General features: G+C 42.3%; 1 protein-coding gene across 2 annotated transcripts in view; it reads left to right on the forward strand.

The window, feature by feature from the left end:
- LOC125462875 (guanine nucleotide-binding protein G(t) subunit alpha-2) overlaps positions 1 to 24,552 on the forward strand; it is a 66,115-nt gene that overhangs the window by 25,438 nt on the left and 16,125 nt on the right. For both annotated transcript variants that reach the window (XM_059653347.1, XM_048553331.2), the window contains exons 2-4: positions 16,717 to 16,759; positions 19,190 to 19,331; positions 21,930 to 22,087. In XM_059653347.1, coding sequence (XP_059509330.1) covers positions 16,717 to 16,759; positions 19,190 to 19,331; positions 21,930 to 22,087 — 343 coding nt within the window. The remainder of the gene's footprint in view (positions 1 to 16,716; positions 16,760 to 19,189; positions 19,332 to 21,929; positions 22,088 to 24,552) is intronic.

Raw genomic sequence — 24,552 nt, forward strand, 5'->3', positions numbered from 1 at the left:
TATTATAAATACATTGAAGTAGACTGTGCCTGCCATGCTGCTATACTGCACACAAAAAGCAGGACAAATCCATCGCAACCAATTACTGCCCTGTCAGTCTACTTTTGCTAATCAGTAAAGTGGTGGTAGGTCAGGCATCATTTGCTTAGAAATAACCTTCTCATCGGTGCTCAGTTAGAGTTTCTCCGAGGGCACTCAGCTCCTAATGTCATTACAGCCTTAGGACATGGAACATAGAACTGTACAACACAGGAGCAGCCCCTTTGGCCCACAATGTTGCGCTGAATGTGACAGCATATGAAACAAATCCAGCCTTAGTTCAAACATGGGTTAAAGAGCTGAATTCTAGTGGTGTATTGCGAGTGACTGCACTATACATTAAGACTTCATTTAATCGAATATGGTATCAAGGAGCCCTAGTGAGGCTGGAGTCAATTGAGATCAGGGGAAAGGTCTCTGCTGGTTGGCTTCATATCTGGCACAAAAGAAAATGTTTGTGGTTGTTGGACATCAATAATCTCAAATCCAGCACATCTCTGCAGGGAAATTCTCAGGATCGTGTTCTCAGCCCAACAATTTTCAGGTGCTTCATCAATTATCTTCCTTTCATTCAAAGGTGAGAAGTGGAGATGACTGCCCAATGTTTAGAACCATTTGCAACTCTTAAGATACTGGAGCAGTCCATGCAACAAGATCTGGACTATATCCAGGCTTGAGCTAACAAGGGGCAAGTAACAGTCAAACCACACAAATGTCAGGCAATGATCATCTTCAACAAGAAGAAAATCTAACCATATACCCTTGAAATTAAACGGCGTTACCATCACTGAATCACATTTCCCTTCACCACCACTATGAACATCCTGGGGCTGCCATTAACCAGAAACTGAACTGGGCTGGCAACAGGATTTGATGAAAAATCTTTTCACGCAGAGGGTGGTGACAATGTGGAACCCATTGCCTTGGACAGTAGTAGAGTCGGTAGCCATCATGACCTTTAAAAGATACGCAGATGAGCACTTGAAACGTCACAGCATTCAAGTCAAGGGCCAAGTGCTGGAACATGAGATTAGTGTAAGTATGTCAGTGCAGATTCAATAGACCAAAGTACTTCTTCTGTGCTGCATGACTTTAGGTAAATACCGTAACTGCAAGAGTAGGTCAGAGGCTAGGAATCCTGCAGTGAGTAACTCACCCCCTGACCGCCCATAGATTGTCCAACATTAACTCAGCACAAGTAGGAGTGTGATAGAATACTCCCCCACTTGCCTGGGTGGGTGCAGCTCCAACAACTCAAGAAGCTTGACACCATCCAGGACAATTCAGCCTGCCTGATTGTTATCATTCCACAAACATCCACTCTCTTCACACATAATAACAGCAGTGTGTACCGCCTATAAAGTGCACTGCATAAATTCACCAAAGGTTCTGAGACAGCAACTTCCAGAATTACATTCATTTCCATCTAGCAGGATAAGGGCAGTAGAAACATAGGAGTACCACCAGTAGCAAGATCTTCGCCAAGCCGTTCACCATCCTGATTTGGAAGTCACTGCCACTGGGTCAAAATCCTGGAATACTCTACCTAAGAAAATTGTTGGCCTATGTACAGCGCATGGACTGCACCTTAATTTACCTCAATTTGCATCGTTACTCTGAAACCTTCATGCATTAAGACAAAAAGCCTATTATTGAGATTTCCTACACTTTCAAGTTTCGTTGGTACACAATGACATTCACTTATTCTCTCCCTTCCTTCTAATTTCTGGTAACAATCAACCTCATCATTAACCTGTGATCCTACCTTCACATTTATCATTGATTTCATAATTCGCTTCGTGATTGGACACAATTGCCCACTATTTAGGTTAAAGCCCTATCCACAACCTCAGCAACCACCACCTTCTCAAGGGCACCTAGGGATATGTAATAAATGTTGCCCCAGCCAGAGACCCCCACTTACCATGAAAGATTAAAAAATGTCTTCTGGTCCAAAATAATTATTCTTGTCAATTGTTCTGCAACAAGATTGAGAATGCTGAAAATTCAAGAGAATAAATTATTGAGGATTTTGTCGATCGAACATAAATGTGTAAGCTTTGTTTTGCAGAAATTGGGCAAATTGTGCATTTCAGGATTTGCCAGAAACTGCATTGTGGAGAATGTGGATTTCAAGTTGAAGAATTTTAGCAGGCATCAATGATGAGTTAACTGATACAATTAAAAGACATTCCTATATAGGCTCCACATTACAGTCCAGAGGTACTTGTATCACAGAAGTATTATTTCACAGAAAAAGGTAATTTGGCCCAATGTGTTTCCACCAGCTCTTCAAATGAGCATCATTACCAAATGCTAAGTTTCTGTTTTTTTAACCCATACTGTGGCACATTATTTAATCCGAATAACTGTGCAATACCCTCTTGAGTGTCTCAATTGAATATTGGTAATCCTATACTTGAAACTAAAATGTTGTTCAATGGAATGGTTATTTTAAATATTTGAATAGCAATATCCTTAAAAGGAATGGTATTCAATTTATTTAAAGTAGGATACATCATAAAAAAGGATGGAAAACTATAAAAGCCAAGAATAACATTTAAGTATTTTAAGCACATTGATTAGAAACAGACAAGAATGAGAAGCACACATGGATTCTTTTAGTTGACAGTGGGAAACGATATTTGTAAGAAAATTCAGAATGGTTTAATACACAGTTTCATCCTCCAGAACACCATTCCCTCTTGTAAAGTAAGAGACAGTGATATGTCAATAAATTACAGGCCAGTATTTCAATTATTGGCATCATACTATGCTCTATACTATAGGGGGATAAAGACTAAATGGTTGACCAGACAGGAAATGATCAGAAGCAAAAAATAACCAATAAATTTCAAACAATGGGAGATAGCAAGAATTGCTGATGCTGGAAGTCAGAGTAGATACAGTGTGAGCTGGAGGAGCACAGCAAGTCGGGTAGTATCGGAGGCGAAGGGAAGTCAACATTTGGAGCGGCATGGTCACTCAGTGGTTAGCACTGCAGCCTCACAGCGCCAGGGACCCGGGTTCAATTTCAGCCTCAGGCAACTGCCTGTGTGGAATTTGCACATCCTCCCTGTGTCTGCGTGGGATTCCTCCAGTGCTCCGGTTTCCTCCCACAGCCCAAGGATGTGCAGGCTAGGTGGATCGGCCATGCTAAATTGTCCACAGTGTTCAGGGATGTGCGGGTTATAGGGGGATGGGTCTGGGTGGGATGCTTCAAGGGGCGGTGTGGACTTGTTGGGCCAAAGGTCCTGTTTCCACACTGTGAGGAATCGAATCTAATTTCCTCAAAAGTTATAAATTAAGTGGGAACAAATCTGAGACATTTGTGATGTTGGCCTGGACAACCATTTGGGAGAAGGTGATGAGCAGATGTTCCATCTCTTGCACTTTCATGTAAAGTTGCTCGGGAACAAATATCTGAAAGTAAACTTTCCATCTACTCTGCCAATTATGCTCCCCTTATCTCTTTCTCCCTTATCACACCAACTGATTACTTAACTGAGATTGTTAGTCACATCATATCATTCATGAGTATGTGCTTGAATCTTGCGATGCATTGACACTACCTCTGGGCCAGGAAGCCTGGGTTCAAGTCCTACCTGTCTGAGACATAGGTAGAGTCCATATCTTGAACATTCATCTGGCAATTCTGTGCTGAGTCCACAAAGAGTTTCTGGTATTTAAGTTTCGTTTTGGTTTGCATAATTTTGTTTCACACGTGATTAATCAGAGCTTGTCAGCACAGATTTCAGAAAGCCAGGTTATTCTTGAACAAAGTTGGTTATTGCTTTGGAGAATTCTATCATGACCTGAGATAGAGAAAGACGCTGCTTGTCTTTTATCTGGATTTTCAAGAAGCATCTGATAAGGTGTTGTGTAGGAGTCATATGGTAGATATCATGACATGAAAGATTGACAAAAGGTTTATGGGGAGGAGTCATGAATAAGAAATTTCTCAAAATTTAAAGTTACAACAACCTTTCAATAAGCCTGCTGTTATACTTATTTACTATATAAAGTAATAATCTGGGCAAAAATGGCCATTCAGCCCACCAAATGTATAGAAAGAGCAAAACATTGGGACACACACCCCTGAACCTACTCTGCAACATTGTATTTTTTTATTTTCAAGTATTTATGTGGAGCAGATTTGATGGACTGAATGGCCTATTTCCGCTCCTAGGTCTTATGTTCTTAAACATTCCTTGGAAGATCAGTATTGAATGAACTTCTTTTATGTTTTCAGGCAAAACAGCCAGATCATCCCTTATTTTAGAACAAAAAAAATCTCCTCCCTGGTCTTTTGTCAATTATCTTAAAGAATGATTAACATGTTTTATCACTTATCTAGGATACAAAGATGAAGAAATAATATTGATGCATTGTAATGATTGTAACAAGGTCAGCCAGGTGGTCATCATAGAACACAAGTTCCCTGATCAGGGCTATTAATCTGATTCAATCAGGGAGCCCTGGCTGATAGTTAAAAACAGGAATGTCAGACATTCTGTTCAGTCTGAGAGCTGTCTCTGAAAGAGTTAGATTAGTGTCAAGGACTCTCCATGTCTAAATAAAGAGTGACTTGGTGACAGGATACTGGCCTCTGTGGAGCTCTTCACAAGATTACATTTGAAGTATAGTGTACAGTTTTAGACTTCCAATTATAGAAAGTATGCAACAGCAATTCCAAGTCCATGATACTAACAGAATTATATTCTCCTTTAGTTCTGTACCTAAAGGCTGGTCTGACCCACAGAACTGTGAACTGCACTACAGCTGGGGGAAGGAGGCAGGTGACATATGCACTCCAGTTGGAAAAAAGATGGAACCCCAAGCTATTGAAGCCAATTTGAGCTGACTGATCCTGCAAGGAGTCCAATTTGCTGTGGCAACTATACATTTCTTTACAGTAGTCTGGAATTATCACTTGGTTGATCAGGAATCTGTCCTATTCTTATTGCCTTTCATTAATACATTTTTAAAGGAGTTACAGATTAAAGTTGAATCTGTTTGGCCATGTTACGAATGTATATTCCTAGGCAATCAATTCCTGAGGCACGGCTTAAACCCAGTGCCTCTGACTCAGAGGCAAGGATGCTATCCAACTTATCACAAGACAGCACTCCAGATTTATAAAACATCTTTAAAACAGTGAAACATCCCCAGCAGTGCACAAGCATGTTTTCAAATAAATTTCTCACTACACCATTGATGCTCCAAAGCATGTCGCACCCAGTTGAGTATTTTTGCTTTGTAACCATTCCCTTTGTGAAGACAAGAGTCAAGGCTATCTCAGGAAAATGAAGCAGCCAGTTTATGCATTACAACATCTCACAAATACAATGGAGGAACACAACGACATATTCTGTTTTATTGATGTTTATTGGTGGGTGAATATCGGCCAGGACAACTCCCATGCTGTTCGTCAGTAGTTTTCTGGGGTCCTTTGCCCCCACCAGAAAGAGCAGTGGTGTGAATGTTTCCTTTGAAAGATTATGGCCTAGCGATATAATGGTGCCAAATGAGTTGGGGTTTGTTGTGTTGGTCAGCAAGGATAACCTCATGCTTTCCCACAATGTGTTCCACCTGCACTTCTTTGTGCACTCCCCTAGTCTGTCTGAAACCTTTTGCTGCCTCCCCACATCCTCAATAATACCTGCCCTTCCACCTATCTTTGTGTCATCTGCAAAAGTAGCAATAATGCTCTTAGTTCCTTCATCCAGATTACCAATAAATAACATGAATACTTGTGGTCCCAACATGGATCTCTGCAAATCTCCACTAATTACTGACTGCCAACCTATAAAAGACCCCTTCATCCTATTGTCTGCATTCTGCCAGTCAGCCAATCTTCTAGTCATGCTCGAACCTTGACCCTGTCACCACAGGCTCTTAATTTATTTAGCAGCCTCCTGTGTGGCACGTTGTCAAAGGCCTTCTAGAAATCCAAACAGATCTCATCCAGTGTATGTGTCTAACATGCTCTTTACCTCCTCAAAGAACTCTAAGATTTGTCAGGCATAACCCCATCTTGATGAAACCATGCTAACTGAGCCCTAATATACCATGCACTTCCAAGTATTCTGCAATTCCACCCTTAATAATGGACTCTAAAATCTTAGCAATAATTGAGATCAAGTTAACTGGCTTATAATTCCTTAAACTTCACTCCCTTCTTAAGCATGGGTGTTACATTAGCCATTTTACAGTACTCTGGCACTCTCCCTGACTCCTGTGATTCCTGAATGATCACTTCCAATGCTTCCACAATCTCCTCAGCTATGTCCTTCAGATCCCTGGGGTGTAGTCCATCTGGTCGGGGTGATTTATCCACTTTCAGATCTCTTAGCTTCCCCGGAACTTCCTCCATACTGGAGCCAATACATTCACCCTTACCCATTACTTGCTTGAAGTTCTGGTGCACTGTTGGTGTCTTCTACTGTGAAAACTGATGCAAAGTACTTATTCAGTTCCTCTGCCATTTCTTTGCTCTCTATTACTACTCCTTCAGCCTCATTTTCCAGCAATTCAATGCTCACACTTGCCTCTCATTTACCTTTTAGATATCTAAAAGATTCTTGCAAACGTCTTTTATATCGCTAACTTGCTTACTCTCATACTTCATCTTCTCCTCTCTTATTGCATTTTTGCAATTGCTATGCGCTTACAGGCCGGGAAGAGTATTTCTACTGATCCATTAAATAATTTATTCTTCCATTGCACTTTAGCTTCCTCCATCCTTGTGTCTTTTTAATTGTCTTTATTCAAGCTTAAAACATTAGTCTTGTACCTATTCAAACTTTGCCTAAAACAGAACACAAAATTCAATTATGTTATGATCACCCCCTGAGAACCTTTACTAAAAGGTCACTAATTAATACTGTCTGGTTGTACATTTTTGGATCGAGAAAGAAGTGTGCTATCTGAATGGTCACATAATGCAGTGGTAGTGCCCGTATCTCAGGGTCAGGTGGTCTGGGTTCAAATCCCAACTACTCCATCTCTGAACAAGCTTATTAAAAAATAGAGTCTGATTACATCTATAATGCTTTAAGAAACTGGCTTGAAAGCAATCTATAATCTCTTTCTCCAGGCTACCTTTGTTAGCCTCATTCATCCAATCTATAGGTAGATTAAATCACACGTGATTACTGCGGTAACTTTCTCACAGGCCCTCAGTTTAGCCCCTCGCTGCTCTTACTGACGGCGCAGAATCTCTTTCCTCAGCCTACCTATATCATTATACCTTATTTGGACAATAATAATTACATTTAGTTCCTGCAATTGCTCGTTTCTCACCAGCCCTGAGGAGATGTCTCAAACTAGGGCACTGGGCAGGCAACAAAGTCTTCTGGGCTTTCCTTCTTATCTGCAGAGGACTGTGCCTGTTCCATGGACTGTCCTATGCCCTATTGCTCCCATGTCCTATGTTGCCATGGTCAGTTTCTTCAACCATCGTCCTTTTAACAAGCTTAGTACCAATAAGGCCAACATTTGGTGACAATGGCTCTTTTTCAGACTCATAGCATTTATTCATAACTTGGTACATGCTCCAGGTCTATAATGGCAGACATGCCACCACCAAAGAAACCTTTGTCAGGCAGACATCGGTATGCTAAAATGATGCTTCCACTGTTAGGGTTGATCAGGATGAGCTCTGCAGATTCTGTTTGGCTATATGTGTTTTAGTAGAACTAAAGAGAGGAGATGTTGCGGAACACCTATGTTCTGCTCACAAAATGACCCTGAGCTTCCAGTTGCTCACCACTCCGCCACATTTCTGTGTTCCCTCGTCAATATCTCTGACTCAGGCTTGCTACAGTGCTCCAGTGAAGCTTAGTACAAGCTGGAAGAACACCGCCTCATTTTCTATTTGGGAACTCTGCAGCTTTCTAACTTAATATCGAGTTCAATAATTTTAGGGTTTGAGACTGTCTCCCATGTCCTATCCCAAACCCACACACAAAGCTTTCTCATTACATGGGCTGCTACCACACCCACCTATTGTCAGCTACTGATAGTCCTCATCCCTCAGACTGACTTTCATTAGCTCCTTTGTTTATCCAACTGTTTACCTCTCTCATAAACAATGAGAAAACGGCGGATGCTGTAAATCAGAAACAAAAACAAGTTGCGGAGACCCTTCCACAGAACCCGAAATGTTAACTCTGTTTGTTTCCTCCTCAGATGCTGCCAGACTTGCCGAACTTTATTTTTGTTCCTGTTTCTCTCTCTCTTTGCACTCTATCTCTAATTGCCGTTTAATCCTCCTCCCTCTCCCCACCCTTCTGGAGCGGCACAAGTGACCCAGGTTCAATCCTAACCTTGGGTGACTGTCTATGTGGGTTTTCTCCGTGTGCTCTGCTTTCCTCCCACAGTCCAATGGTGTGCAGGTTAGTTGAATTGGCCATGCTAAATTTCCCGTAGTGTCTAGGGATATGCAGTCAAGGTGGGTTGGCCATGGGAAATGCAGGGTTACAGGGATAGGGTAGTGATGTTGGTCTGGGTAGGTGGGTTGGTGTGGACTTCATGGCTGAACAGCCTGCTTCTATCCTATAGGGATTCTAAAACATCAACCTTTTCTCTAGCTACCATCAGTTTTGAAGAAGGTTCACTGGACCCAAAACATCAAAGCTGTTTTCTCTCCACAGATGCTGCAGACCTGCTTTTCCCAGCAATTTCTTTTTTATAAACAAAGGAGATGTACACTGTAAGGGATTTTGGCATTGCCAACAGTTTCCAAAATAAAATTTATATTTGAAACAGATGACGGCTATAACAGCAACACATATTCTGAAAGAAGGAAAAAATCCTTTCTTTTAAAAAAGTCTTGTCTCGGTTTATCTGTCATTGACACTTTCGCGCATGCCTTTGTTACATTGAGACAAATCTCCCAGCAGCCACTCCTCACAAGTCTCCAACATTCTACCCTGAATGAGTTTGATGTTAGCCAAGCCTCAGTTGCTCATATTAACATGCATCAGATCCACTGTCACCTCTGTTCTCATGCACCGTCATTGGCAGCTCATCAAACAATGTTTTAATTTAAACTTGTGTTATCCCTGTTTTCAAATACCTCCATGGTCTTCCTCCACACTCTCCCAAGCACCACTAAATCCCCACACCCACACCCACACCCACCACCACAAACCTCATCTCTGCTTCCTCCTCCGTCCCACAACCCTCAGAGATTTCTGCACACCTCTCATTCTTGCCTCTTGTGTAACTCCAGTTTTAATCACTCCTCCATCGGTGGCCGTGTATTCAGTGGCCTGGGGTTCCTTATTCTGAAATATCTGATCTACATCTCTCAGCCTATCTACCTTGTTTTCTTCTTTTAAGAACACGTGAAAACCTACCTCTTCAATCAAGCGTTTGGTCACTTGACCTGGTATATTCTTATGTGGCTCAGTGCACATTTTGTTTTGCATTGCTGTGACAGTTATTTTAATATGTTAGGCCTGCTAGCTACGTAAAGATAAGTTGTTGTTATTTAGACTTGATACAGCACCAAAGGACAAAAACAACAAAATTACCCTACTTAGGAGTTAAACTCAGGAAAAACTGCTGATGCTGGAGTCAGAGATAACGCAATGCGGAGCTGAAGGAACGCAGCAGGCCAGGCAGCATCAGAGTAACAGAAAAGTTGATGTTTCGGGTTGGGATTTGATTCGTATGTAACAACAGAGGAAACATTCTTGTTGTTTCAGTATCCTGAGAAGCAAATAAGATCATGGTAATATTAATGTGTAAGTAGCTCATTTCGAGTGGCCTCACAAGCTACCCATATTAATTAATGTGTAATTGTCTCATTTTATCAAGGTTGATCTCAGCTGAAGGTAAGTTTTCCAGAGGCATGAAGGAACGGCTAAGGTAATTTAGAAATGACGAGAGCTCTACCAAGAGAGCTGTTGTTGACATCGTGACTTTGCCAGATTAGCATCTTATCCACTGAGGAGATTACTGTTCAGAGTGAAGAGATTAACCTGGAAATTGAGAATTAGAGTAAACATTTAATGAGTATTTACAGCAAAAATCTGCATGAGCCCAAGAAAGGGGATTTTTGCATATTTGCATAATTAAAAGTTTGTCTTTCTCTCAAATTTACTTCTCCCCCTCCGCCCCCATTAAAGAAGCAGATACCTCTCGTCTGTGACCACCAAAGGTCAGAAATTGAACTCCTCCCATGACAGCTCACCAACGGACCAATATCTGCAAACAGACCACCTACGCATTGGTCTCTCTCCTCCTCGCTTGCCCAGCAGGGGATTTTTATCTGCTGCTTAGAACGTTAGCAGCTTGTAAGAAACTGGGGTTGAAGTAAGCCATTCAGCACATCAAGCCTGTCCTGTCATTCCTCAAAGCTATGGCTGATCTGCTGTAGGCCCCAACTCCTTTTTCATGCTTGCTCTTGATTCCTTGTAATCTAAAAAATCTATCCACAGTTTCTGTTTAGTCTAATTTCTAAAGGGAACGTGTTGGATTACATCTAGGTTGCCCAAAATCTCAGCCAGGTTGCTGTAGTTTGATTGACGGGGATCACAGTTACGTAAAGCTTTGAAGTTACTGTTGGTATCAAAGGGAATGATTAGATGACATTCCTCTTATCTAAATGAGTTTATTGCCAGTAGATTAAAAGTACCGTGGAAATAGTACAGCAGCATAAGACAAATTTGAGCCGCCCTGCAACATTCACGATGGGGACAGGTCACCACCTTTTCAAGTGCTTTCATGGATAAAAAAATCTCGTAGAATTGTGGAACACTAACGGCACAGGAAGAGGGTACTAGGCCTATCATGTCTGCATTGAGCTGACAAGCCTAGCCAGTGATGCTCATATCCTGTGATTTAAAAAAACTCATATCTCCAAGCCATTTATTCATATAGGAATAATGTCATGTCTAAAATAGGCATAGATTGTGAAATAATAGAAACAAAAGCACAGGAGGAGGCCGCCTTGCTCATTTTGCGTGCTTTGGTGAACAGATTAAGTGGTAATGAAACTCATACACAATCCATATGAGTTAGAATTTATTACATTGTACATTCAGAACACGTATGCTGATATTGGATACGAAGAGCAATAAAAATCTTCCGCCAGACTCAACAGTTCAGATGTAAGCAAATGCCTTTTTAATATCAAAGAGATTTGATTAACTTGAAGGAATTTTATGTTAAATCAAAGATCCAATAGAAAATATGCAGCACAGTTTACAAACGTAATACTGCATTCCCAATGAGGCAGGATAATCATAAGTATCAAACCCCCTATATTCCTCAATGTTATTGTTTACCGAGCAAGTTATTCAGATTCAAGCAGTGGTATGTTAAAATGGGGTAAATAGGGGAAAAATGAGTAATTGTTTTGGCATTTGTAAAGGTATTGTCTGGAACTGTGTGAATGGCACCTCCCATAATGATATAAGAGAGCACATGACTGGGTGACCTGGAGGGAGAATGACCCCTTGTGTCAGCACTATGATACTTGGCTATGTAGAGCTGTGTATAGTTCCCTGATATATAATAACATAGTTATTGTTGAGCATAGCAATGATTCAGTTAGTCAAAGCTACATCACTATAACATACAACATAAAAAGGCAAAGAAATTTCGGGAGAGAATTGCAGAATTTCAGGTCTCGAGATGCCATCATGATGGGAGTCACTGATTGGCTATTCTAGTGCAGTTATTGGAACAGTTATTAATACATTGTAATTACCGTTAGATCTTTGTCGGATGACTTCTTCATTTTATTTTTATTTTTCGTTGCTTTATAATTTTTAAAATGAATGAGCAATGTTCCTGAAATAAATTGTCATGTGGATAATGAAGTGACATTAAATGCACTTACTCCAAATAAAGGAGGACAGAGTTCTCACAGGGTTCTGGCACAGGAGGAGTTTACAGAAAAAGAAGAGAAAAGGCCATGAAAGGATTTGATAAGAAGGATGTGAGTTTCAAAATCGAGTTAGAGCTGGCAAATGAGCTGGTGTTGGCCAGTGAGCACGGGATGAACAAAATCTAAAATGAGTTATGATATCGGCAGCAGAGTTTTTATATATTAGGGCAATATATACAGCTCTACATGACCAAGTCTTACAGTGCTGGCACAAGAGCTCAAGTTTGTGGAAGGTCTCAGGTGAGGTGCTTAAAGCACTTGAGCATGAAATATGATAATCCACATTATTTGTACCAATTACCCTTTAGCGCAATTATTAATGTGCAGCTAATGTGCAAAGAAACTCTTTGATATTTTACTTCCCACTTCTATCCTTTATGAATATTTTTATTCACTAAATTACATTTCAAAGTGTTACTCTAACTATTAGGAGTGTGAACTGATTGTTAGCACCAGTCACAACAGATATTGCAAGATAATAAAATGTGAGGCTGGATGAACACAGCAGGCCAAGCAGCATCTCAGGAGCACAAAAGCTGACGTTTCGGGCCTAGACCCTTCATCAGAGAGGGGGATGGGGGGAGGGAACTGGAATAAATAGGGAGAGAGGGGGAGGCGGACCGAAGATGGAGAGTAAAGAAGATAGGTGGAGAAGGTGTGGGTGGGGAGGTAGGGAGGGGATAGGTCAGTCCAGGGAAGACGGACAGGTCAAGGAGGTGGGATGAGGTTAGTAGGTAGCTGGGGGTGCGGCTTGGGGTGGGAGGAAGGGATGGGTGAGAGGAAGAACCGGTTAGGGAGGCAGAGACAGGTTGGACTGGTTTTGGGATGCAGTGGGTGGGGGGGAAGAGCTGGGCTGGTTGTGTGGTGCAGTGGGGGGAGGGGATGAACTGGGCTGGTTTAGGGATGCAGTGGGGGAAGGGGAGATTTTGAAACTGGTGAAGTCCACATTGATACCATATGGCTGCAGGGTTCCCAGGCGGAATATGAGTTGCTGTTCCTGCAACCTTCGGGTGGCATCATTGTGGCACTGCAGGAGGCCCATGATGGACATGTCATCAAGAGAATGGGAGGGGGAGTGGAAATGGTTTGCGACTGGGAGGTGCAGTTGTTTGTTGCGAACTGAGCGGAGGTGTTCTGCAAAGCGGTCCCCAAGCCTCCGCTTGGTTTCCCCAATGTAGAGAAAGCCGCACCGGGTACAGTGGATGCAGTATACCACATTGGCAGATGTGCAGGTGAACCTCTGCTTAATGTGGAATGTCATCTTGGGGCCTGGGATGGGGGTGAGGGAGGAGGTGTGGGGACAAGTGTAGCATTTCCTGCGGTTGCAGGGGAAGGTGCCGGGTGTGGTGGGGTTGGAGGGCAGTGTGGAGCGAACAAGGGAGTCACGGAGAGAGTGGTCTCTCCGGAAAGCGGACAGGGGTGGGGATGGAAAAATGTCTTGGGTGGTGGGGTCGGATTGTAAATGGCGGAAGTGTCGGAGGATAATGCGTTGTATCCGGAGGTTGGTAGGGTGGTGTGTGAGAACGAGGGGGATCCTCTTGGGGCGGTTGTGGCGGGGGCGGGGTGTGAGGGATGTGTCGCGGGAAATGCGGGAGACGCGGTCAAGGGCGTTCTCAATCACCGTGGGGGGGAAGTTGCGGTCCTTAAAGAACTTGGACATCTGGGATGTGCGGGAGTGGAATGTCTTATCGTGGGAGCAGATGCGGCGGAGGCGGAGGAATTGGGAATAGGGGATGGAATTTTTGCAGGAGGGTGGGTGGGAGGAGGTGTATTCTGGGTAGCTGTGGGAGTCGGTGGGCTTGAAATGGACATCAGTTACAAGCTGGTTGCCTGAGATGGAGACTGAGAGGTCCAGGAAGGTGAGGGATGTGCTGGAGATGGCCCAGGTGAACTGAAGGTTGGGGTGGAAGGTGTTGGTGAAGTGGATGAACTGTTCGAGCTCCTCTGGGGAGCAAGAGGCGGCGCCGATACAGTCATCAATGTACCGGAGGAAGAGGTGGGGTTTGGGGCCTGTGTAGGTGCGGAAGATGGACTGTTCCACGTAACCTACAAAGAGGCAGGCATAGCTGGGGCCCATGCGGGTGCCCATGGCCACCCCCTTAGTCTGTAGGAAGTGGGAGGAGTCAAAAGAGAAGTTGTTGAGTGTGAGGACGAGTTCCGCTAGGCGGATGAGAGTGTCGGTGGAGGGGGCCTGGTCGGGCCTGCGGGACAGGAAGAAGCGGAGGGCCTTGAGGCCATCTCCATGCGGAATGCAGGTGTACAGGGACTGGACGTCCATGGTGAATGTGAGGTGTTGGGGGCCAGGGAATTGGAAGTCCTGGAGGAGGTGGAGGGCGTGGGTGGTGTCACGGACATAGGTGGGGAGTTCCTGGACCAAAGGGGAGAAAATGGAGTCCAGATAGGTGGAGATGAGTTCGGTGGGGCAGGAGCAGGCTGAGACGATGGGTCGACCAGGGCAGGCAGGTTTGTGGATTTTGGGAAGGAGATAGAAACGGGCCGTGCGGGGTTGGGGAACAATGAGGTTGGAGGCTGTGGGTGGGAGGTCCCCTGAGGTGATGAGGTCATGAATGGTGTTGGAGATGATGGTTTGGTGCTCGGGTGTGGGGTCATGATCGAGGAGGCGGTAGGAGGTGGTGTCGGAGAGTTGGCATCTGGGAGATATTGCACTTGCTTCTGCAATAATATCAGTCTCCGAACTTATACCTTTCAAGTAGATGGCAGCCTTTCATGAACACACAGAAATCCTTTAATCACTAACAAGCTTTTTCCGACAAAATCTTCTGTTGTCATTATGCTTTGGTTCTGTTGCATAACTTGAGCAACAATTGCAAGAAATGTAATCTCATGATTTCAAGACAAAGTGCGTCAATCTGTTTTACCGACCAAAAGGAGGGGCAATATCCTCTTGTTTTTACGGCAATTGAATGGCCCTGTATATAAGTATAAGAAAGCCTTCCATCTCACTTTGAATCAGTAGAAATGAGATCAGGTTTCTTTCAAGAAGCTTCCCTACTGTTTGCAAATTGACTGCTGTGTTTACTCAAATTTCAAACAATTACAACCAATTAAATCAATGTGAAACAAGCTGGGATAATTGTTAAAGGAGGGGTGGAAATGTAGACAGGTGAAGAAATTTTAGGGAGAGTGTTCAGTAGAGTTTAGGACCTAGACAGCCAATGCTTGAGTAGCGTGCAGAATACCTTACCTGGAGGTGAGCTGAAGGCTTGGAGAGTCGGAGGATGGAGGAAATTACATGAGCTAAAGGGAGGCAAGGTATTGAAATTTGTGAATAACTCCAGTGATCCATGCAGTACCAGAAAGATTTACAAGAAACGCCAGCTACTTCTCCCTTTGGAGAAAAGATAATACTTTTGTGATCAGACCTGCTGTGTCCCTCATACTAATCCAGGTTTCATTAGAAAAGTTTTGAAACTGACACTTGGAGCTGATAAAAACTGAAAGAACTGCAGATGTTGTAAATCAGGAGCAAAAACAAAGTTGTTGGAGAAGCTCAGCAGGTCTGGCAGCATCTGTGGAGGAAAAAACAGAGTTACTGTTTTGGGCGCATCCTCAGAACTTGGAGCTTCTACTTGGAGTATTAATGCGCATCAATAAAAGAACGGCAGTCAAAGAGAAACTAGCTGACAGTTCTGGCATGATACAGTTTCTGAACACCATCACCACCCTTCCACTTGACCCTCGCTACCACACTTATGCCCACCGTTTGCTGCCAAGAAATCTCGTGCAACAGAACAGTAGTAGTAGTAACCATTGGTATTCGCTCTGATCCAAGTGTTCAGTATCAACATCCAGCAACTCAGATACGGCATAGCCATCTGTAGAGTCAAACTTCCTCCACTGACCCCAATAAAGTGCCTCTCAGACTCAACCTCAGAGAATGAAGAAGTTGTTGTTCCACTTTTTAAAAAATCTGTTCACAGATGTGAGCAAAGATGGTTAGACCTACATTTATTGACCGTCACTAAGTGCCCTTGAAAAGGTCAGGAGGGTGAACTAAGTCAAAATCCTTGAATTCCCCTCCATGATGACATTGTGGGTCCACCTATAGCATGTAGACTGTAGCAGCTCAAGAAGGCAGCTCACCACCATCTTCTCAAGGGCTCCTAGGGACGGACAACAAATGCCCATGTCCCATGAGTGAATTAAAAAAGGTGCCTTGCTGAACCACTGCAGTTCCTGGGGCATAGGGACACCCACAATGCAGTTAAGAAGAAATTTTCAGAGTTTTCACTCAGTAAAAATGGTGAAATGGCTCTAGGTTAGGCTGCCTTGTTGCTTGGAGGGGATCTCCTACTCAGGTCTCTTTCCTCAGATACTTTTCCTCTATGTTAACAATAGTCTTGTTCCTGGTGTTCCCACCACCTGCAGTATTTTGCATTTGTCTCAAAAGAGCATCCTGGTCTGCATCAGTGCGACTCTCCTCTCCCACATCTTTTAGCCTATAGCCTGAGGTAGCTTGCCCTTTTGAATGAAAATTAAGCCTAATAGTTTTTCGCTGCAGGAGGAGGTCCATTAAAATCTGAATTAATAATAAAGAAACTTAATTTCAATTTGGACTCTTGACAGTCTGTAAACAGAATAGACTTATCACATTCTTTGGGGTTGGATCAAGAGCTAAAGGGCCACTGTCAATGTTACAGCACCTTAAATTATCCTTAAGCTCTTACACCCCATGTGGAGCCCGTATGCCTTTCCCACAGTAGCCCACGTTTCCTGTTTTTGTGGTAAACTGTTGCTTTTCCATGTTTCAGGTGCTGGAGAATCGGGAAAAAGCACTATCGTCAAACAAATGAAGTAAGTTTTGAATACTTCTGCTTTTCGCTTTTTGTTTAAGATGATACACTACACTTACGCAAGCCTGTTCATTGCAAAACTGCACTTCAACATTAAAGTGACGCACAGGCATTCCAGCCTGGCATAAATATGTACCATTGATTTCCACTTGCTGCAGTCACAGCATTCCCATCCCCACTACCAACGCATTCACACTTAATTTGCAGTGAACTGTAAGTGCACACTTTCTCCCACATATACAGGATTCACATTACCAATTCACACTTACACAGAGTCTCATCCAGCTCCAGGCTTGGTAAGATTTAACTACTAGCAGTACAGTGATAGGAACTGTTTTACCTCAGTTAAAAATGTTACTGAAGCATAGAGCATAGAAACGTAGCTATGTGAATGGGCCATTCAATTCCTTCAGCTTACTCCATTGTTCTAGATCATTACTGATTTATCTGCATCAATGTCCTTTTACCACATTATCCTATATTCTTTGATGCCTTAATAGTCAGAAATCTATCAAACTTTCTCTTGAGTTTGCTCAATGACTAAGGTTCTTAGTCACTCATGGGGTAGACAATTCCAAAGATTCGCTATTTAACCCATCTTAGTTTGGTGGCTTGCCTTTACTCTGGAGATGTTTCCAGTGGCTTCCCCAAAATGCATCAAGCAAAACATCCATTTTGAATCTACCTTTTAAGAATTCTTAAAAGTTTCAATGAATGCACCACTTGAAACTGTAAAGAATATGCATAAGAATATTTATGAGCACTCTGTAAGCAGATACCATTTCAGACCAAGATATATCCTAACGCAGATATGGATGGAAAGACCTGGCAACGGTGGAATGAAAGTGCATTTACTAATTGCTTTGCAGTAAACATGATTAAGGGAATATTTCAGTTCATGAGAGAGGCAACTTTGTTTGTAGATAAATAACTGTGTTGTTAAATTAATGCGAAATGTTAAGGTTTAGACTTTAACATTTCAGGGGAGGTGGTGATGTACTCATAAAATCATTGGAGTAGTAATTCAAACACTTAGGCCGTGGGACATTGTTTCAAATCTCACCAAGGCAACTGGTGGAGTTTTAATCAGTAAATAAATCTGGGATATAAAGCTATTCTCAGTAAAGATACCATGAAGCTACCATCGACTGTTGTTAATATCCTAACTGGTCCACTAGTGTGCTCTTTGGGCAAGCAAATGTGACATTCCCACCTGGTCTAGCCTACATGTGACTCCAGACCTACAGCAATGTAGTTTACTTTTAACTGCCCTCTGCCAGGTCCTTCAGCTCAGGGCAGTTTGGAAGGGGCAGCAAATGCTGGCCTTGTAAATGATGCTCAGGTCACTTGGAAGAATACAGCAAAGTAACAACAATGTTAATTTGACTATCTTCTTTATGTTCTGGGCCCATGCACCAATTATCTGTGAACTAAAATATAATTAGAATTTTTTTTAAGAATTAGAATTAGTCTTTATTGTCATTGGTACTGAAGTACAGGAAACAGGGGTGCAGTAAAAAATTTGTAATATTGCCATTCACGACAACATCTTAGGTACAAGGTACCTAGTTACAAAATCTTAGGTAAAGAGTAGAAAAATAAAGAAATTAGTTAAAAATTCAACGTGACAGTTTGTGTCAACACACATACATAGAACATTACAGCACAGTACAGGCCCTTCAGCCCGCGATGTTGTGCCGACCTGTCATACCGATCTGAAGCCCATCTAACCTACACTATTCCATGCACGTCCATTTGCGTACATGTAAAGTAGTAAATTTTAAAAAATTAAAGTTTTCAAATTACAGGCCTTCTTTAGCCAAGGCTATCTTTACAGACAAAATAAGAAAAAGCACAACGCAGATCAATATGGAGAATAAAACAAATTTCTCAAACAGTAAAGAAAAATACTACAAGGCTTTAAACCTGAAACAAACACAGAAAATGCTGGAGAAACTCAGTAGGTCTGACAGCGTCTGAGGAGAAAGTAACAGAGTTAATGTACCGAGTAGCACATCCAATATAACCATGATGATTATATTCATAAGCTGGTTTGATGGATTTTTGAAAACCAAGGGTATTGAGGGAGCTCGGTTGAAGTGGGAGATCAGCCATTGAATGCTGGAGCAGGTCAAAGGCCTATTTATTATGTGCTGAAATGAGGGGAGAAAGAATGCAGTCTGCCTACAAGACAGCAGATTGAGAAACCAACATAGGGTTATGATGCAGGGTCCCTACTCCAAAGGAAGTATCATGGTTCAAACACACACTGTGTGGAGCAGCATTGACAATATCAATGTGAGATTACATAGACAAAACCACTGATCAACCAGAGCTCACTAGAAAACAAGCTTAGCATGGAGAGCGCAAAACAGGAAGCTGAAACAACCATTCTTTTGTTCAATAAATTCACAGAGCACTTTTCTTTTAGAATCATTCATCAAGATGGTTATACCAAGGAAGAATGTTTAGCCTTTATTTCCGTTATCAATGGCAACATTCTGCAATCTACCCTGGCTATCATTCGTGCCATGTCAACCATTGGAATCGATTATGGGGACCCTGTAAATGTGGTGAGCACATATTCTGGTTCAGATATTTTATAGAGGAACAGTGTTTGGGAGTTGCTCTAATGAATGTTCTGATGTAAATGAGCAAGAACAGTCCAATACATTTAACAATGTAACATTTTTACGAAACCTACAGAAGATACGAGGTAGTGCTATATAAACATAAGCCTCTACCATGCACAAGAACATTAAACATTGTGATCATAATGTTTCTGCTTTTGGACCACACCTGAAAGCAAGAACATTTGAGGGTGAGAACAACCATCACACCCTCCACTAGCCCGGCTTAACTTTCTCAGGTACCCACTAGACAAAACCAGGCAGTTGATTGGCTGTTGGCCAAGCAGCATCTCAGGAGCACAAAAGCCTCCCCCTCTCTCCCTATTTATTTCAGAACCCACTCCCCATTCCCATCTCTGATGAAGGGTCTAGGCCCGAAACATCAGCTTTTGTGCTCCTAAGGTGCTGCTTGGTCTGCTGTGTTCATCCAGCTCCACACTTTATTATCTTGGATTCTCCAGCATCTGCAGTTCACATTATCAGTTGATTGGCTGTTGGTGGGTTTTCTCCCAGAATTATGAAGCTGGAATAAGCAGTCCCACCTTATCTCAAACTGCTGACCTATTAGAGTTTGACATAGCCAAACCACAGCAGTCCCACATTGAGACCATGTCTGCAGCTGGGACATGACCCTCTGGACCCTCAGATGAAGGATCAGAGGTGAGAAAGATTGATACCGTTTGGGGATGGTTTTGGGCTATGGAGTGAGGTTGGCAGAGATGTCTAAAGCAAAGGCACATGGGCGGCTCTCTCCTAGGTGGAGTTGCAGTCTTTTACTTTAATTCACTTATGGGATTCAGCCAGTATTTATTGTCCTGGTAGTGAGTGGCTTGCTGGGCCATTTTAGAGAGCATTTAAGACTCAACCACATTGTTGTAGTTCTGGATTCACCATGTAGGCCAGATCAGGTAAGGTCAGCTAATGATAACCCCTTTAGGACATTAATTAAATGGCTTTTTAATGACTAAATAAAAACTGAAAGTACTACGGATGCTGTATTAATCAAAAATGACAACAGAAATTGCTGGAAAAGCCCAGCAGGCCTGGCAGCATCTGTGAAGAGAAGTCAAAGTTAATGTTTCAGGTCCGATGAAACCCTTTCTCAGTGTGGGTTCTTCGGCTCGGAGGAAGGGTCACCAGACCTGAAACGTTAACTCTGATTTCTCTTCATAGATGCTGCCAGACTTACTGGGCTTTTCCAGCAACTTCTGTTTTTGCTTTGGGCTTTTACGACAACTGGCAATTTCCAGTATTAAGCTAGATTTTATCTCCAGATATAAATTTCACCATATTGCAGGGTGAGATTTGATCCTACAATGCTAGTGTATTAGGCTGTGGTTCTGATTAATGGTCCAGTGGCATTACGCCCCTTAAATTAGTACAAATGAAGGCACTCCCGAACTATAAACTGACAGCCTGCCCACGTGTTTCTCAGTCTGTTCTTTCTCACCCTGCCTGCATCTGAAGTAAATGCAGTGCAATTCCGATGAAGCTCCCAAGTGGTCATTAGCAAGTGCCGGGCTGGGATAACTAACCATTAGCCTTTCCATCCAGAAGTTAATTCTGATGTGATGGGAAGAAGGTGGGTATCTCTCTGGTGCCAACACACCCACTTACTTTGCCCTCTTTTGTTCCCAGTGCTTCTTGGGAAGGGAAATATCCCAGTTCTGTGTGTTCGTGCTTCAACTCTCACAGTCAGAAAGTACGCAGCTCTGGTTTCCTCAATCACTTCTTTTCGCATTTTGCAGGAGAAGATGTGCATTCTGGCTGTATCTTCCCAATCTTGGAACTTGACGTGATACATTTAAATTTCATGCAGGTGGGAGCATTGTTGGAATGTCACCACAGCACTTAAACTCAATGTTTGACAATATAATGCTGAAGTGTCCAAGTAGACGTGATCCCAACAAATCAATAATGACCACTTTCTTACTATGTTGACGCGTATTGACACTGTAGCTCTTTCTGGAGCTGGTACAGACACGATGGGCTGAATGGCCTGCTTGTGCACTGTAGAATCCTATGATTCTACTTCACATTTAAATTGACTAGTCCTAGTTTTCAGAAACTCCACAGACTTAAAAGAAATTCATACAACTGAGCTGAGCACAGACCCCAAAGGGCATGTCTTCAACTTGGAAGATCAAATAAGGTTGGAGATTCTTAGCAACTATAGCACTGGAAAAGGTCTGTCTGTATTTTCTTAAGTGGTCAGTGGTGACTTTCCCTGGTCACAAGGGCCTGTTTAAGCAGTGAAGCAGCTTGTGTTTTGCTTGCTTGACTAAAAGGCAGGGTAATGACTTTAGGTTGTAAAGGACCATCAGACAATAAATGACCCTTCCTGATATCAACAGCATTGGGATTTTTTTCGAATGAACCTGTTCAGACTTATAATTACAAACTTCTCGAGCAGTTGGGGCTTGAAACTGGGTCTCCTAACTCAGAGGTAAGGACATTACCACAATGCCTCATGAGCTGGGAATAACCATTTCCGCTCTCCAATTTTCTAACTCATGATGTTGTTCTTGTTTGTGTTGCCAGGAAGCTGGGAGGCAGCTCTTTAATCTTGCGGATTCCGTTGAAGAGGGAACCATGCCCAAGGAACTGGTGGATGTCGTAAAGAAGCTGTGGACGGACTCTGGAGTTCAGGCCTGTTTCGAGAGGGCAGCTGAGTATCAGCTCAATGACTCAGCCTCGTAGTACGTCTCACTACAAAGGAAGTGAATGGAAAATGTTTTCTTTGTGGTTGGTTGGCTCGCCAAGCCGGTTCGTTGTTTATCCGTACACATTTCATTACCCTGCTAGATGACATCAGCAGTGCAACCTCCGACGATCCAGCTCGGCAAGCCAACCAACCACAACATCCACAACCCGAGCTACAAATCTACTCTAAAATGTTTTCTTTTTCCAACATTGTATCAGGAATGCACTCAGCGTGGATAACTGTGAAGTCATCAGAAAGCAATTGGTAAAGGCTTAGGGATGCATTGGTGTTCAGTGTGGACTTGTTGGGCTGAAGGGCCTGTTTGCGCACTGTAGGGATTCTAATTCTAATTCTGTTTTTACTGGAATAATATCCCACCTGTACACTCCCAAAGTTAGCTTTTGCTTTTCCATGAGGGGTAGAAGCAGCAATGGAGAGGGTGTTTCATTTTATGGGAGAATGTAGAACTCAGGGTTGCTATTTAAAAATCAGTGCCACCCATTGTAAACAGAATATGACGCAGATTTTTCTCTCTCTTGGACGGCCATAATTTTGAAACTATTTGTGCAAAAGGAGTGGAAGGAGACTCTGAATATTTTTAAGTTAGAGGTGGATAGATTCTTGTTAAGCAAGGTGGTGGGACTGGGGTAGCCAGGTGAAATAATCAAGTCACCCTTTAATTACGTGTGGACTGTGAACAGCTAACTCAGAGCTGATACTCAGGAGAACCCTTGAGACTTTATATCAGTCCACCAGGGCTCCCTGACTGGCCCAGGTTTGCAGCTCCATTCAGGGAACTCATACTCAGGCCCACCTGGCTGACCTAATTCCAATCACTACACCAGGAATGTGGATTTGAGTTAGAATCAGATCAACAATGGTCTTACTGAGTGGTGATGTAGGCTTGAGGGGCTGAATGGCCTACTCCTTGTTTGTATGTACTCATAGCCTGTAGGCTTTGTCTGATTGTATATGACTGTGACGTAGAACTCAGTCTTATAAACTAATTAAATTGCTGAGAAGGTATCCCAACATCAGCAGGGAAGTTGGAGTTACCAGGATAGTATGGAATATGTTGAATCTCACCTGACTAATCATTCTGATTAACCACGTTACATTTAGCATCTTCAAATTTACATTCAAAACATTAATATAAAGCATTGCAGAGGTCCGAAAGACAGTGGAAACTACTCATTCATCACTTCATAAATAACTGGTATTGTTCTGGAAATTCTTTTCAGACTAGGTTCTTCATTTCACTGGGGCAGGAAGTCCTTGGATAGGGTCACTGATCATAATTACTTTTGTTAGTAGTGCAGCTACATGTGTGAAGTGCAGTAACACCTCTCCTTATGCTGATTAGCAGTGTGCTGTTATGTACACTTAGGCATTGCTTACTTAAGCAAGTGAACCCAAATACATAGCACCCAAGGGATGATTCATAAGGCTTAGCTGAGCATGGTTTGTGTAAACATGATTTCACAGCTGAACCCTTGTGGTTTCCTTTATAAACTGTAACAGTGCTGAGGATGTTCACATGCCAGAATAGGAAATAGACTACCAGTTAGTGTTATTGTACTCAATGCAATATTTTTCTCGTGAATTCAACCTTTTTTCTAAAATTCATGTCTTAATATTGTAAACTCTTTGCTTAACTCGAATGATTCCCTTTGTTTTCAGGGCCTGTTACTAAGTTTAACTATGGCATCATAAATTTTTGTTGCTCATTCATGAGATGTGGACATCACTGGTTCAGCCTTGACTATTGCCAAAGCCTAATTACTTTTGAGAAGTTTGACGGATACATTTATTTCATGAACTGGAAAATGACTTTCAGCACAAAGGCACTTGGCCCATTTTCATTGAAGGGTCCTATTAACCACCTCCTTCAATCTTTCAATCCCTTGTGACTCTGAATATATCTGGCTATTCATGAACATAATTAAAAATCTCCTTCAATTGCCTTCCTAGTTACTGAGTTTGCAACTACTTTCTTCTTTGAAAACACCCTCTTTGACTTCTGTATCTAATTCTAACTTCCTTATTTTAACTTACTTAGTTTTGGAAACATTCATAATAGTTAAAAATTTAGATTAATTTTATCAATATTTTTCTTAATCTTGAAAATATATGCGTTTTACATTTAAGTATCCTCCTGATTATGGCTGAACTAATCATGCTCTCCCCTATATCTTATAACCAGACTAATCTACTTGCAATTAAAAATTTCACTGCTTGGTAATGTGTGTACTCTAATGAGCTCACTTTTAATCACTTCTTTTAAATTACTTCTAATTATTCACCTTTTTAAATTTCAACTTCTCTTTTTCACAATAGTTCGCTCATGTGCCAGAAGTAATATTATAATCATTTTGAACGATGTTAACCTGAAAGTTAATTAGTTTCAATTCCCAGTGTGGAGGTGTTTTACATTTTAGTGTTGTGGGAGAATTCATTCCG

The sequence above is a fragment of the Stegostoma tigrinum genome, chromosome 21 (genome assembly GCF_030684315.1).
Source record: "Stegostoma tigrinum isolate sSteTig4 chromosome 21, sSteTig4.hap1, whole genome shotgun sequence".
NCBI classification, from domain to species: domain Eukaryota; kingdom Metazoa; phylum Chordata; class Chondrichthyes; order Orectolobiformes; family Stegostomatidae; genus Stegostoma; species Stegostoma tigrinum.